The sequence below is a fragment of the Bos indicus genome, chromosome 25 (genome assembly GCF_029378745.1).
Source record: "Bos indicus isolate NIAB-ARS_2022 breed Sahiwal x Tharparkar chromosome 25, NIAB-ARS_B.indTharparkar_mat_pri_1.0, whole genome shotgun sequence".
Lineage (NCBI taxonomy): Eukaryota > Metazoa > Chordata > Mammalia > Artiodactyla > Bovidae > Bos > Bos indicus.
In genome coordinates this window covers 23,072,003-23,088,135 of record NC_091784.1, presented here as the reverse complement: position 1 = coordinate 23,088,135, position 16,133 = coordinate 23,072,003, and the positions used below count along the sequence as shown (strand labels likewise).

At 46.8% G+C, this 16,133-nt stretch overlaps 1 protein-coding gene across 1 annotated transcript in view; it reads right to left on the bottom strand.

Annotated features, from left to right (window-relative positions):
- Nucleotides 1–6,806: 6,806 nt before the first annotated feature.
- The window catches only part of CACNG3 (calcium voltage-gated channel auxiliary subunit gamma 3), a 101,236-nt gene continuing 91,909 nt past the window's right edge, over nucleotides 6,807–16,133 (bottom strand). The window contains exons 3-4 of the mRNA XM_019987274.2: nucleotides 13,636–13,776; nucleotides 6,807–7,875 (exon numbers count right to left, since the gene is read on the bottom strand). Of these exons, the coding sequence (XP_019842833.1) occupies nucleotides 7,364–7,875; nucleotides 13,636–13,776 (653 nt within the window). The 3' untranslated portion in view covers nucleotides 6,807–7,363. The remainder of the gene's footprint in view (nucleotides 7,876–13,635; nucleotides 13,777–16,133) is intronic.

The following is a 16,133-nucleotide window of genomic DNA, read 5'->3' as shown; positions in this document are numbered from 1 at the left end:
GAGAGTCCCTTGGACTGCAAGGAGATCCAACCAGTCCATTCTAAAGGAGATCAGTCCTGGGTGTTCTTTGGAGGGAATGATGCTAAAGCTGAAACTCCAGTACTTTGGCCACCTCATGCGAAGAGTTGACTCATTGGAAAAGACTCTGATGCTGGGAGGGATTGGGGGCAGAAGGAGAGGGGATGACAGAGGATGAGATGGCTGGATGGCATCACTGACTCGATGGACATGAGTTTGGGTGAACTCCGGGAGTTGGTGATGGACAGGGAGGCCTGGCGTGCTGCAATTTATGGGGTCACAAAGAGTCAGACATGACTGAGCGACTGAACTCAACTGAACTGAACGTATACCTAAAATTAAAATTCCTTTTTTTTTTTTATGTTTCAAAGTCTTTAAAAATTTTTCTAAACATTTTTTTTGTTTTTAAATTGAAGTATAGTCGATTTACAACATTATGCCTATCGCTGCTATACAGCAAAGTGACTCAATTGTACACATACAGACATTCTTTTTTTCATATTCTTTTCCATTATGGTTTAATCACAGGATACTGAATATAATTCCCTCTGTTGTACAGCAGGACCTTTTGTTTGTCCATCCTAGATATAATAGTTTACATCTAGGAATCCCAAACTCCCAGCCCTTCCCCACCCACCCCCCCCTTCCCCTTGGCAACCACAAATCTGTTCTCTATGTCTGAGAATCTGTTTCTGTTTTGTAAATAGGTTCGTTTGTGCCATATTTTAGATTCCACATATAAGTGGTATCATCTGGTATTTGTCTTTCTTTTTCTGACTTCCTTCACTTAGTATGATAATCTCTAGTTGCATCCATGTTGCTGCAAATGGCCTTATTTCTTTTCTTTTCTTTTTTTTTTTTATGGCTGATAAGTGGCCTCTGAATGTACTCAGGGTCAAAATTCCAAATCTTTTACATGGTTGTAATTCTCTATCCTCTGGATCCAGCTTTTCCTTTGGTTTTGTCTGATGCCGCCCTTCCTGTAACCTGTATGCATTCCAGTTTTACTGACTTTTTAGGAGTTGGAGGCGGGGTCTCTCCAGTCTCAGGGCCTTTGCATATGCTGAGGTTAATTTTTCCCTCCCTGTGTCCTTCTTTCACTTGGATAACACAAACTCTACTTTTAGGTATAATTGTAAATGCCAACTCCTGAGACTTGACCCTCCAACAAAATTAGAGCTCCCCATTTACAGGCCTATGTACTTTTTGCTCTCTGTTTTCCCCTTATGACACGATTGTAAATGATGCTGATTCGTGTGTCTAGTTGTTTAGTACTTGTCTCCCACACTGGACTGAGAGTGGTTGTATCTGTGGGGATTGTAGTTGTTTCTGACACACAGTAGCATAGTAGGTACTTGGTAATAAGTGCTAGATAAATGAATGAAGGAATGAATGTTATGAAGTGAGAGGTTATGTAGCCCAAGAAGCCACTAAAGACTTCATGGAGGTAGATGAGGCTTGATTTTGCTCTTGAAGAATGGACAAACGTGGAGAGGGCAAGGGGAAACGTTGTAGGCAGGAATAACACTCATCGGCAATGGCAGAGAGCTGGGAATAGGTATGTAGATGTGGGCGCTTCCCAGGTGGCGCTAGTGGTAAAGAACCCACCTGCCTATGCAGGAGACATAAGAGGTTTGATCTTTGACTCGGGAAGATCCCCCGGAGGAAGGCATGGCAACCCACTCCAGTAGTCTTGCCTGGAGAATCCCCATAAACAGAGGAGCCTGGGGGGCTATAGTCCATGGGGTCACACAGAGTTGGACACAACTGAAGCGACTTAGCATGCAGGCTTGCATGTAGATGCTGGCTTGATTAGAAGTGTGTGTTGACACAATCTGGAAAATAAGATTGGATTGGTGGGAAATGATCCAGTAGGAACAATGTAAATCTGAGAACAATAATAAATATTAGCTAACCTGATAGCTCAGCTGGTAAAGAATCTGCCTACAATGCAGGAGACCCCGGTTTGATTCCTGGGTTGGGAAGATCCCCTGGAGGAGAGAGTGGCAACCCACTCTAGTATTTTTGCCTGGAGAATCCCCATGGACAAAGGAGCCTGGTGGGCTACCGTGCATAGGGTCAGAAAGAGATGGACATGAGTGAGCAACTGACACAAAATAGCAACATTTATACGGTACATATTTTCTTTCAAGTATATTTCTAAGTGCTTTATGAAAATAAGCTCATTGAATCCTCACCACAAACCTATGAAGTAAGGACTACTTTTGCTTCCCTTTTACAGCAGGGAACGCTGAGGCACAGGGAGATCATCTTGTTAAAGTCATCATGGCTGATGAATGCAGAGCTGGGATTCAAATCTGGGCAGTGCAGCTACAGCATCTGCTTGCTTGAATGTTATGCTCTCTTGAAAGGTAGAGACAAAACTTGGCCCTGAGGGCTGCAGAATAGAGATACAAGACAGAGAAGCCCCAGTGTTCTGCTCTTGAAATCGGCCGTAGGATGTTGCTGGTCCATATGAGAGGACTGGGAAAGGAGCTGTATTGTGGTGAAGGAAATGGGGGGGACCTCAGCGGTGGAGCAAGAGATTTGAGAAGTGTGACCCAGAAGGCTTAGTGAGTGGCTATTGCATAGAGTTTAGAGTCAGGTAGATGCCAGTCCGAGCACCTCCTTTGCTGTTTCTTTGCAAGTTTTAACATCTATCCAATGGATTTAATGATAGTACATACCCAAATGTTAGGATGGAAAAACACAAATTAAGAGAAGCTCCTGACACATTGCTTGGCACACACAGTAGGCGCCTAGTGAATGTGAATACTCTTCACAGGACTTTGGATGACAGGATTGCCCAGGGTCCTGGCCGTGAACTGGAAGTGTTGATATGAATATGTACTTGATGCCAGCCAGCCGGGTGCATCTGAGCGGCCTTCACGCAAAGGCACTCTGAGGTCTCACATGCTGAAACCTTGCAGGGAGCAAGGGGGTCCTTCCAAGGGTCAGGTGCCTGCTTCTCTCCTCCAGCTCTCTGGCCTTTGCAGAGGAATTCGTACTGGGTCTCCTGAGCAGATGTCCAGTTAGTTAAGCCCCTGGGTTTTTTTCTCTCCATCCCTGATCAGCTCCCCAGATGCCCTGTTTTTGGCAAACTCCTGGTTCTCAGGGCTGCAGGTTGCTGAGTCTTCCCTTCACAGTATCCATCACCTACCTGCTCCATGTCTTAGATCTTTCCCTCTCCAAGAGTGCCTGGAGCCACTCCTCCCGAAGTGTTAGATGAGATAATTTGACCTGACACACGGCCGCAGTATTAGAGAGCAGTGTTAGTGAGGGGGTTTTCCCCTTGCCGTTTTTCCTGATTAAGCCAAGGGAAGCATCTTCTTTGTTGCTAGAGTATCTTAACATCTTTCTAACACTTTGATTATGTCCATTTTTACAAAGAGCAGGCAGCCGGCCTTTGGCTTACAATAGGCAGCAGCTAGAATATGGCAGGATTGTGTTGCTTTTTTCTGTAGTTATTCTCCTAGTTACCATTTGCTTATGGTAAGCAATTCAATTTTCTTTTTTACAGTAGTGATATAAAGTTCATTTTCAAGATATATTTATTAAAGTAAAAAGCGAGTCAATTTAAAGAGAAACATTAAATAAATAATGGCCGATGTGGTACGTGGATATGAAACATTTTTGCAAGGGTTGAATTCAAATGACTGAGGTTTGGGAAATGCGGCAGAGGGAGGAAATTGGTCAAATTAGGAAGCAGAGTCTTGGCTCTCAATGCTGGCTCTGTTATCGGTACCTAAGACACTCTCCTCAAGCCTCTCTTTCCTCACCTGCTGAAATGCGGATAATAATTCTTCCTACACGTGGGTTGTCTTAAGGATTCAGTGAGATAATTTGATGTATGTGTGTAATTTGCAAGCAATGTCTCTCAAGTGTCAAACAAAACAAATTGTTACTAGTCTGCACTCTACAATAAAATTCACTGTGGGTGTGAGTGTGGGCACGTGATTGGCTTCCCAGAATTTGGAGCCTGCAGTGGGAATGAAGTCTTGACAATCACACACCCTCTCTGGCCTCAGTTTCCTCCTAGGTAAAATGGGGATATTTCTGGGAGGAATAAATGATGCAATATGTGTAAGTTTCCACAACACAGCCTGGTACCCAGCAGAGTTAGGTAAGCGTGAGCTCCTATGACCATAACTCTGCCTCCTTGAGTGGCTGGAGCTGGAAGTGGGATGGAGGCTTGACAAGTTGGTGTGTGCCACACTCACCCCAGGAGTCACTGCAGGCAGGGATGCTGTCTGTCTCTCATGCTTTCTGGTATCAGTATTCAAAATATTCAAATGTCCTTCCACTTTCACTCCCCTGAGCCCCTCAGGGACTGTGCAAAGTACACCGTTACCCCCAGAAGAGACTAGCTTCCATTTGGCTTCAGTCTTCCTACAGTCATGCTTGCTGCAGACTGAATGGGATCCCTCCCCACCATCTAAATCCACATACTGAAGCCCTAAGCTTCAAAATGATGACATTTGGAGATGAGGCATTTGGGAAGTAATTAGAGATCAAGCTCAAGCTCAAGAGTGCATGCTCAGTCATGCCTGACTCTTTGTCACCCCATGGATTGTAGCCCATCAGGCTCCTCTGTCCGTGGGATTGTCTAGGCAGGAATACTGAAGTGGGTTCTCTCCAGGGGATCTTCCTGATCCAGGGATTGAACTCGCACCTCCTGCATCTCCTTCTTTGCAGGCAGATGTTTTTTACCACTGAGAAATCGGGAAAACCCTTAATGAGGGTGGGCCCTTGTGATGGAGTTAGTGGCTCTGTCATGTTAGGACACAGTGAGAATGTGGCTGTCTTCAAGCTAGGAGGAGAGCCCTCACCAAGAACAAAATCTGCTGTCATCCTGATCTGGAACTGCCCAGCCTCCATAACTTTAAGAAATAAATGTCTGCTATTAAGCCACCCTGATCTATAGTATTTGTTATGGAAGCCCAAACTCAGCTAATGCTCAGTCTACCCAGAAGTCATCCATAAGGTAAAAAGCATAAGATGATGCTGTGAAAGTGCTGCACTCAGTATGCCAGCAAATTTGGAAAACTCAGCAGTGGCCACAGGACTGGAAAAGGTCAGTTTTCATTCCAATCCCAAAGAAAGGCAATGCCAAAGAATGCTTGAACTACTGCACAATTGCCCTCATCTCACATGCTAGTAAAGTAATGCTCAAAATTCTCCAAGCCAGGCTTCAGCAATACGTGAACCATGAACTTCCAGATGTTCAAGCTGGTTTTAGAAAAGGCAGAGGAACCAGAGATCAAATTGCCAACATCCGCTGCATCATGGAAAAAGCAAGAGAGTTCCAGCAAAACATCTATTTCTGCTTTATTGACTATGCCAAAGCCTTTGACTGTATGCATCATAATAAACTGTGGAAAATTCTGAAAGAGATGGGAATACCAGACCATCTGACCTGCCTCTTGAGAAACCTGTATGCAGGTCAGGAAGCAACAGTTAGAACTGGACATAGAACAACAGACTGGTTCCAAATAGGAAAAGGAGTACGTCAAGGCTGTATATTGTCACCCTGCTTATTTAACTTCTCTGCAGAGTACATCATGAGAAACGCTGGGCTGGAAGAAGCACAAGCTGGAATCAAGATTGCTGGGAGAAATATCAATAACCTCAGATATGCAGATGACACCACCCTTAAATGGCAAAAAGTGAAGAGGAATTCAAAAGCCTCTTGATGAAAGTGAAAGGGGAGAGTGAAAAAGTTGGCTTAAAGCTCAACATTCAGAAAACGAAGATCATGGCATCTGGTTCCATCACTTCATGGGAAATAGATGGGGAAACAGTGGCAGACTTTGTTTTTTGGGGCTCCAAAGTCACTGTAGATGGTGATTGTAGCCATGAAATTAAAAGACGCTTACTCCCTAGAAGGAAAGTTATGACCAACCTAGATAGCATATTCAAAAGCAGAGACATTACTTTGCCAACAAAGGTCCGTCTAGTCAAGGCTATGGTTTTTCCAGTGGTCATGTATGGATGTGAGAGTTGGACTGTGAAGAAAGCTGAGTGCCAAAGAATTGATGCTTTTGAACTGTGCTGTTGGAGAAGACTCTTGAGAGTCCCTTGGACTGCAAGAAGATCCAACCAGTCCATCCTAAAGGAGATCAGTCCTGGGTGTTCACTGGAAGGACTGATGTTGAAGCTGAAACTCCAATACTTTGGCCACCTCATGTGAAGAATTGACTCATTGGAAAAGACCCCAATGCTGGGAAGGATTGGGGGCAGGAGGAGAAGGGAAAGACAGAGGATGAGATGGCTGGATGGCATCAGAGACTCGATGGACATGAGTTTGGGTGAACCCCAGGAGTTGGTGAGGGACAGGGAGGCCTGGCGTGCTGTGATTCATGGGGTCGCAAAGAGTCGGACACTACTGAGCGACTGAACTGAACTGAATAATTTTACACAAGATGTTCTATTTAAGCCTCACAACTCTGTCAAGGAGAATACTGTACCATGCTCCATTTTACAGATGAGAAGGCTGAGGCTTGAAGGTCAGGTGGACTTTCCCCAGTTCCTAGAGCTACTGGGTACCAGAGCTATATTTCTGAACACATGTTTGCCTCCAGTAGCTTCTGGGGATTCAGGCGAGGGTTACAGACTCTGCCATTGGTGAGAGCACCTTGCTGTCCTCAAGAGGGGAAGGCGGATCCTTCCTAGTGACTGGAGTGTGGATGAGTAAAGTTCAGCTTTCAACGTGGACATGAGTCAGCTTGAGGGCAGGGCAGTGAATTTGTGCAGGAATTACCCAGAAGAAACAAAGCACCCCCGCTCTGTGAGTTACAACAAGGCAAAACTTTTAATACATGAGTGCTTATTACATTAGCTGCTTCGGGGCTCTGACATCTTTGATTTCTGGTCATGTTATTCTAACACGGAAAGGTGAATGCCTCCCTCCGGGCCACCTGGGCGGTTAAGTGGCCTGAGGATTTGCATGAGTGGACAATGGGGACACCTGTGCACACACCTGGGGATTTGGAGACCCCACCACCCCCCACCCAGCCACCACCCATGACTTTGAGTAAAGTCCTCTTCCAAGGAGGGAAGAATGAGGAGGTCCTTCCAGTAAAGAAGGAAGAGAGGAAAACATCTGTCACAGATACACACAGAGAGAAACGACATCATGGGATTGGCTTGAAAAGTGGGGGAAGGGATGGACCGGTTAGGACCTGGAGGGGGAGGGGTGAAGTGTGGGAGAGGGCTGAGTCCATTTGGTTTCATTCTTTGTAAAAAGTAATACCATCACGAGGACCATGCCATGCAACCTCAGAGACTCCTCTGTCCACTTCCCCCCGCGCTGTGCTGGGGCGGAGGGCAGAGGGCCGAGGTCAGTTCAGACGGGCGTGGTGCGCCTGTTGGCCGGATTATTATGCAACGACTCTTTGAACTCTTTGGGCGTGGAGTTGTGGAACTGTAGAAAAGCGTGGTCCCGGTCGGAGTTGAGGAGGGTCCCCATGGTGATCTTTGAGGGGTCCCGGGACAGGGTGAACATTGAGATGTCAGTGGAAGGGATGGTGTGGAAGCCTTTGCTGATGGGGGACAGGTCTCGGGATCTGGGTTCCGTGGAGCGGGAACTCGACCGCCTCCGAAATCTATACCTGTAGGGTGGAAGGCGAGCGAAGGTCGATTTCTTCAGGAGCTCCGAGTGGGATTTGGCACGTAACTGCTGATGCTTTTCTATATAGATGTGCACGGCGACGACCCCCACAATTTCCGCGATGATGAAAGAGAAGGCTCCGAAGTAAAAGGACCAGCCATAGGAGTAGCTCTTTTTGGAGTCACGCTGCCCAGGGTCTCCAGCATTGGCTGATATATAAACTATGATGCCGATGATGTTGCTTAACCCTAAAAGAAGGGGAAAGAAAAATACATCCTTTATAAACCTCAGAGGTAACTGTGACTTAGGCTTGAACTATTTATTTTGAAAATGTGAAGATGACAGGGAGAGAGGAGAATGGATTTATGGCCGGAAATTCAGCTGCTGAACTCTTCCCGCAGGGTGTGTCTCTCGGGAAATGAAAAATTCTGCTGATCCATCCCTGGTGGGAAGCATTCAGCTAAAGAATACACCTTACTCCTCCAGCAAGTGCAGCAGAAATCAAAGTGCATGTATTTTCCCTTAGAAACAATTCATTCCATCAAAACTTAGTCTTCAGCACTAAGTCATGAGGATGGTAAAATGAACGAGATACAGATTCTTGCCCTTGAGTTTCTTACCATTAGTAGGAGAAACTGACATGTAAATGCAATTACAGCAAAATACAGTCAGGGCTCCACCAGAGACATATATAAAATGGTTCAGGAGCAAAAAGAGAAGATGACTCAGCCACTTTGTCCTGAAGACAAGGTGACGTTTGAGCAGGTCCTGAACAGCTCCTGGCTCACCAGGAGATGAAAGGCTGTTGACAACAGAGTTGAGAATAACTTATAGTAGCAGTCTCGCCTGGATGGTGGGAAGGTTGATGGCATCTTGAGCCTCAATAAGAGGCAGCAGAGAGAGGAGGCTTAGAGAAGAAGAACGGGGTTAGAAGTGCTTATTGAGAGTCCAGATATGGCTGCCCAGTGGATATTTCTGGGTCTGGAACGAAGTTTGGAGAAAGAATGACCCATGGGTAAGGGACAGTAACTAACTATATCTTTTTATCTGCACGGGGGATACAATAATGTTTTAAATTAGCTATTGTTCAAACATCAGGAACTGGGGAATGTGAAGCTGTTGTCCTCAGTAGGCAAGGTCGGCAGACTTGGTGTCCCCAAGGGCCAACAGAATAGTTCTGGAAAGAGCTGTCCAGTAGCTTGGAGAGAAATTGATTCTCTAGGGAGTAGTAAGAAGGAATGAAAGAACCTGAGGGTCTGTGGCTGCTTCTCTCACACGATTGTCCAAAGCTAACAATATCTCTTTGTGTCTCTTTGCTTTAAGGGCCTCATCTAAGCCTTATACCAGTAATGACTCAGGGAGGCTTGTACATCAGCTGGAGTCTTCTAGCCTACAAACCCAGGCTGCCTCTAAATGGAAGTTGTCCCTTCTTACAGTTCCCAGTGTGTACGTGCTAAGTCACTTCAGTCATATCTGACTCTTTGTAACCCTATGGACCGTAGCCCACAAAGCTCCTCTGTCCATGGGATTCTCCAGGCAAGAATACTGGAGTGGGTTGCTGTGCCCTCCTCCAGGGGATCTTCTGGACCTAGGGATCCAGCCCAGGTCTCTTACATCTCCTGAATTGGCAGGCTGCTTCTTTACCACTAGCACCACCTGGAAAGCCCATCGTTCCCAGTACTAGTTGGTAAATAACCATTTCCATTGGCCTGCTGAGCATCCCGACCATTGAACACCTCATACTCTTCCTGGGGATCCTCAGGATTTCCCCAGAGTCCAGCAACCAAGTTTTTGTTGTTGTTGTTATTGTTCTTTTTAATTGGGGTATAGTTGCTTTGGAACTTCCCACTAGTGGTAAAGAATCTGGCTGCCAATGCAGGAGACCCAAGAGACGTGGGTTTGATCCCCTGGAGTAGGAAGTGGCAACCCACTCCAGTATTCCTGCCTGGAAAATTCCATGGACAGAGGAGCCTGGCAGACTACAGTCTATGGGGTTGCAAAGAGTCGGACATGACTGAGTGACTGAGCAACATAGCTGCTTTACAATGTTGTATTAGTTTCTGCTGTACAACAACATGAATCACCAATAGGCATACATATATCCCCTCCCTCTTGGACCTCTCCACCCCCTATCCCTACCACCCATCTAGGTCACCACCGAGCACTGAACTGAGCTAGTAGGAACCTACAGTAGGTTCCTGCTAGCTATCTGTTTTATACATGGCAGTGCCCATATGTCAGTCCCAATTTCCCAATTCATCCCCCCACCTCAGATCCACACGTCCATTCCCTACATCTGCATCTCTATTTCTGCCCTGCAAATAGGTTCATCTGTACAAAGGGTTAAAGCTTGGCATAGCAAGGGCCACTCCATTCTACTCCAGTTCTGATTGACTGGTGCTCATGCATTAAAGGGATTCATGTTTTGAATATGATCTCTGGCCACACTCCATCTAGGACTCTCCCCTAGAAGGCAGGGCCAGGGTCTGCTTCTTCCCTGTCTCCTCTTGGCTTTACCCAGCACAGGCACTCAGCAGGTAGGCAGTGGGTTCTAATCACGGAGCTATTTCTTCATATGGGGGTTGACACGGCCAGCCCTGTGTCAAGCTGCAGAAAACCACAGGGTGAAAAAAAACGGCTCCTGTTTCTGGAGTGTCAGTTTGGCTTGAAGATGAGTAGGGAAGACACATTCTTTTATATTAAAATGAACATGGATATAATAAGGAGAAGAGAGCAGAATTCACATGAATTTTTAAGTATAAATGGGAGACAGACTTCAAAGACATTTCAGCTCATGGAAGGCAGCTTCTGGTGATGCCCCCTGACTCCCCAGGGTCACATTTTTCACTCTCCTCTGCCTGCAGGGAAATTTTGGTGGCAAAGTTTGAGAAGCCCTGGAAAGAAGTCTTGCTGAAAAAAAAAAAAAAAAAAGAAACTCAAAGAGATACTCGGATGTCAGCGCAGGTTAAAGGAGGTGACAAGCCAAGCGAGTTGCCACTTGTTTCTATGGCATTGATGATATGCCAGGCACTGTGCAAAGTCTTTACGTGCATGATCTCAATTAATCATTGCAACAGTCCTGCTTTAAAAAAACAAAAAACCTTTTTTTTTTTTTTACAGATGAGGAAACTGGGACACAGAGAAAATAACTTCCCAAGTCAACACAGCTGGGGAATGGCCTGTGTGCTTGTGCTAAGCTGCTGTAGTCGTGTCCGACTCTTTGCGACCCCATGGACTGTAACCCACCGGGCTCCTCTGTCCATGGGATTCTCCAGGCAGAAATACTGGAGTGGGTTGCTATGCCCTCCTCCAGGAGATCTTCCTGACCCAGGGATTGAGCTGGTGTCTCTTAAATCTCCTCCATGGACAGGTGCGTTCTTTACCACCTTGGAAGCCCTGGGAAATGGCAAAGGTGGGGTTTGAACCCAAGATTGTCTCTTGCTCCCTGAGCTCAGATCTAGCTAGGTTTGTTCACCGCTATGGTCTTATCTCCTTGCCCAGAGCCTGACCCGAAGCAAGAGCACAGTGCATATTTGTTGAATTGAATCAACATGAGAATTAAATGGTACAACATATATAATACCAGCTTTTATGGATCCTAGGTGGTCCTAGTGGTAAAGAACCCGCCTGCCAATGCAGGAGACATAAGAGATGCAGGTTTATCCCTGGGTTGGGAAGATCCCTTGGAGAAGGACATGGTGACCCACTCCAGTATTCTTGCCTGGAGAATCCCAAGGACAGAGAAGCCTGGTGGGCTACAGTCCATGCAGTCACAGAGTTGGACATGACTGAAGTGACTTAGCACTATGCATCCCACAGTTACTGCCAGCTAGATGCAGTTCTAGGCATTTTCCACATACCAACTATCTAATCCTCTGAGCAGGCTTAAGAAGTAGAGCCATTATTACCCCCATTTTTCAGATGAGGAAATGGAGGCATTGATTGGTTAAGAGACTTGCCTGAGGTTACCACACAGGGGAGTGGTAGAGCCACGATTTGCCCCAGGCAGCCTGACTTCAGAGCCCATGGTCTTGAGCATAATGCCCAGTTCCTGGCGCATAGTAGGTACTCAATAAAGGATTGTTGACTGCTTGCCAGAAATCATAGGACCTTAGAATAACTGAGCAAAAAGAGCCTTCGGGAGTGCTGAATCCTACTTTCATTTTGTAGGTGGAAGAACGGAGGCTCTTTAGGGCCCTCAGGGAGGTCAGTGGTGGGGGGAGAGCTAGGATTAGACAGACCCCCAGCTTCTGGCTCCCCTCAGGCCCTTGTTGCTGCCCCTTGTCTTCCCCGGTTCCCGTGAGTCTATTCTACCTGCTGTCTCTCACAACACCCCTTGTAACAGGACGTTTGCTGGTGACACACTCTCCCTTCACAATCCCCTTGGGGGACAAAATAATGATCTTCTCCTGTTTAGGAAACCCTCATGTCAGCACAACACAGCATCCCCTGGGTCAGTCAGAGACCGGGAGGTCTGGAGGGGCCCCCGACAACTAGAACGTGCCTCAAAGCAATGCAAGTCCCTGGGTCTGCCAGCTGTTAGCGTCTGTCCACACAGAGTGTCACCTTTAATAAAATCATAAGCTGATCTTATTCTCCTGACAAGATGGTCTGTGGCTCGAGTTGGTTCCCAGACACTCAGCGCTGGATTCCGTCCACCTTCCCCTTTTCCAAGAAGGGAAAAGAATAGGGAGGATACGGAGAAAGATCTTAGAGGGGGCTGGGAAGCTGGGCTTCCAACTTCAGAACTATTGTGTTGCTTTTAACTTGCTAGAAAATAATATTGTGCTTTTTACGTTCAACCTCCTTCCAACAACCCTATGAAATAAGCACTGGTACTTTTCCCCCCATTTTATAGTTGAGGAAATCAAGTTACAGGGATTTGGTAACATTTCCAGGGTCCCATAAGTTTAGCCAAAATTCAAATCCAGGCAGGTAAGCTATTCTGTTTTTGTGGTTGTTGTTTCGTCGCTAAGTCGCGTCTGTCTCTTTTGCAACTCCATAGGCTGTAGCCTGCCAGTCTCCTCTGTCCATGGGATTTCCCAGGCAAGAATACTGGAGTGGGTTGCCATTTCCTCCTCCAGGGGATCTTCCCCACCCAGGGATAGAAACCCACATCTCTCGCATCTCCTGCATTGGCGGGAGGATTCTTTAGCACTATCACCACCTGTGAAGCCTCTTCTCTGTTTCTACCCAAGTAAATATTCTGCCATTATGGGTTAAAGTTTGGAGGTCGTCATCAAAGAGTCAAGCTCTCTTCCCTCTTTTCATCTCTAAAGCATTTCATTCAGATGGCATCGACTGAAGGGTGGGGTGGGAAGAGACTGCAAAGCAAAGAGGCGTGGAAACCCAAAAGGGAGGAAGATGAGCGGGTGGAGGAGGGATGGAGATAAAGGAGGAGAGAGGAGGCAGAAACAGGAACCCTTCTCGAGACTGTCTCATCCTCCTTACCACCCTCTGCCACCTTCCGGTCAGGGCTGCTATTGATAAGATCTTTCCTGAGAGCATCTGAGGCTGCTGGGTTTTCTGTTGTTCCCAGAGATGCTCTGGACAGCCTGAGGATTTGAGTTCTTGAAGAGCTGTGACCAGTAGTTCACCAGTAAACCCAGGTCTCACGGGGCCAGAAATAGTGTATGATCGTATCCAGAAGTTGGACCCCTTTAAAACACACTGGACTCATCTCTCGAGTCACACCTTACACACACCATACACGCTCCCTGCCCACTCTGAACAGACATACACAGGCACATTCTTATTAATCATTCTCCCATCTCTGAGCCGACCTAAGTACCCCATCTCCTCCTCATCTTCCCTCTGTCCATTCTCCAGCTAGATTGTCAGCATCTTTGGTTCTTATTAAAGCCTTTGGTTCTCATTCTTAACACACAGGTCGAACATTTTCTTGCTCCTTCCCTGGAGGGAACCCTGAATAGCATGGCTTTGTCCTTCTGGCCCTGGCTCGGGTTTGGTGTCTGTGATGCTCTCTGGGCAGAGGCCAAGATGCTCACCTGCAGAGACAAAAAAGATGCCCGCGCTGAGGATGACGTTGTGTCTGCTGCGATGGAACTCGCTGGCTGCCACGCAGAGCCCGCCGAAGAAGAGCAGCGTGACGCTGAGGATAGGGAAGACGCTGGAGGCCCTCACAGCCCCTGTGGAGAGAAGGAGAGAGGGTTCTGCCTACACCCAGCCAGCCCTGAGATCCCCCTCCACAGACATGGGGGTGCCTGGTTGGAGGACAGCACGTGAGCAGGAGGAGTATACATCTAACACCCTGGGCTTGGGGTTAACGGTCTGTAGTCATCATCCTGAAATGCATAATAGCTTTATTTTGAATGTGTGTTTTTCAAATAAGTCTGATGGGCCAATGGAGCATGCGCCATGGGCTTCGAACCTCGACTCATGTGGCATCCCACTCCCCACCACATTGCTACCTCCCGTTCTCCGTGGGGTGGTTCCTAGCTGCCCCTCCCCCACCCCAACCAGTGACCGCTGCTACCCTCGGCTCCTGAGCATGGACACAGGGAGAATCAGGATTGGGTGCAAGCCCTGGGCACCCTTGAGTGTCCTTATGCTGGAGGGAGTGTGACATTACATAGCAAGTAAAAGACACCATGACAGGTGGAGAGAGAGAAGGCAGAAGAAGGGAAACAGCAATTTTGGCCTGCGTTTTGAACCAGAAACCCAGGATTTTCATTTTGCCCTGGGTCCTGCAATTTAGGTAGCTGGTGGGGCATCCTGGGATTCCCATTAGATCACAAGCTCTCTTTCCCAAAACACACGAACATTCATTTAGTACTGAGTCTGGCAATGACCATGCAATATCTATTTAGTCACTGGATAAACACATGAATTTAGTTATTCATTCATCAAGGCTTCTGGGGCACCTACAAAATGCCAGGGGCTCTGCTGGGTCCTGGCATACTGACAGAAATGTTTAAACACCCCCAGGGGCACAGGTGTGGCCCTTCAAAGGGGAAAGAGAGGATGCTAGTTGAGGCCCAGGGCAAGTCTTCAAAACAAGTGTGTTAACTCTTGTTACTAGATCATAGAGAGGCCCTAAGGTTTTGGGGGAAGGGGCCTTCAGGTGGGGATTCCAGTATTTACCCAACCAGTATTAGACTATTTCCTGGAATACTTGGGCCAGAATATCAGTTGGATAAATTCTGCCTTCATTGAGGTACAAAAGAGCTAAGGTCCCACCCTTACGGGACTTGCATTCTAACAGAGATGACGGGTAGGAGCTGCTACCTAATTTTTAGGGCCCTATGCAGGATGAAAATGCAAGGCCTCTTGTTATAAAATTATTAAGAATTTCAAGATGGTATGGTGACTAGACTTATCATGGCAATCATTTTGAAATGTATAGAAATATCAAATCATTTTGTTGTGTAACAGGAACCAACATAGTGTTGTAGGTTAGAAAGTGAAAGTGACTCAGTCATGTCCAACTCTTTGCGACCCCATGGACCCCAGTCCATAGAATTCTCCAGGCCAGAATACTGGAGTAGGTAGCTGTTCCCTTCTCCAGCAGATCTTCCTGAAGCAGGGATCTAACTGGAGTCTCCTGCATTGCAGGCAGATTCTTAACCAGCTGAGCTACCAGGGAAGCTCCAATTGTAGGTCAGATCTACTTCAAAAACAAACTCATAGAAAAAGAGACCAGATTTGCGGTTACTAGAGGTGGGGACTAGGGGGAGGGGGAATGAAATGGAGGTGGTCAAAAGGTACAGACTCCCAGGTTATAAGAAAAATAAGTACTAGGGATTTATTGTGCAGCATGGTAAATAAAATTAACACAGCTGGACATTATACATAAAAACTGAGAGAGTAACTTCTGAGAGTTCCATCACAAGGAAACAAATTTTTTCTGCTTCTTTAATTTTGTGTCTGTATGAGATGGTGGATGTTCACTAAACATTCTGTGGTCATCATTTCATGATGTATGTAAGTCAAACCATGATGCAGTACACCTTAAATCTATACAGCACTGTATATCAGTTATATATCAATAAAACTGGAAGAAAAGATGAAATAAAGGTGACTGTCAAAGGCATATATAAAAAAAGAAGACTTCCAAGATAGTGAGAGCAGAGAGCATGGACCCAAGTGTGGACCCTTTAAGGGTGGGGCTGGTGTGGCTGAAAGGGCTGTAAGAACCCAGACTTGAGCTGACCGTGGCATGGACTCGGTTGTAGATGGGTGGTGAGAGACTCAGGATGCATTTTGAAGGTAAATCCTAAAGAACTGGCAGTGGGATGTGAGAGAAAGAGGGGTTGACAATGACTCGAGGGCCTGGTGCTTAGCCGCTGAGCAGACGGTAGCATCTTTAAAATCACGGCGCGTGTGCAGGAGCAGTAGGGCGGCGGGGAAAGGCGGTCAGTGCATTCTTGGCGTTGAAGTTCAAGCTCAGTGCTCGGAACTTCACGGCCCTGTCTGTTTTCTCACGGATGCTTTCTTCCTACTGCTACAGTGTGGCGGTCCTCCCGCTCCAAGGGCACAGGGCTGG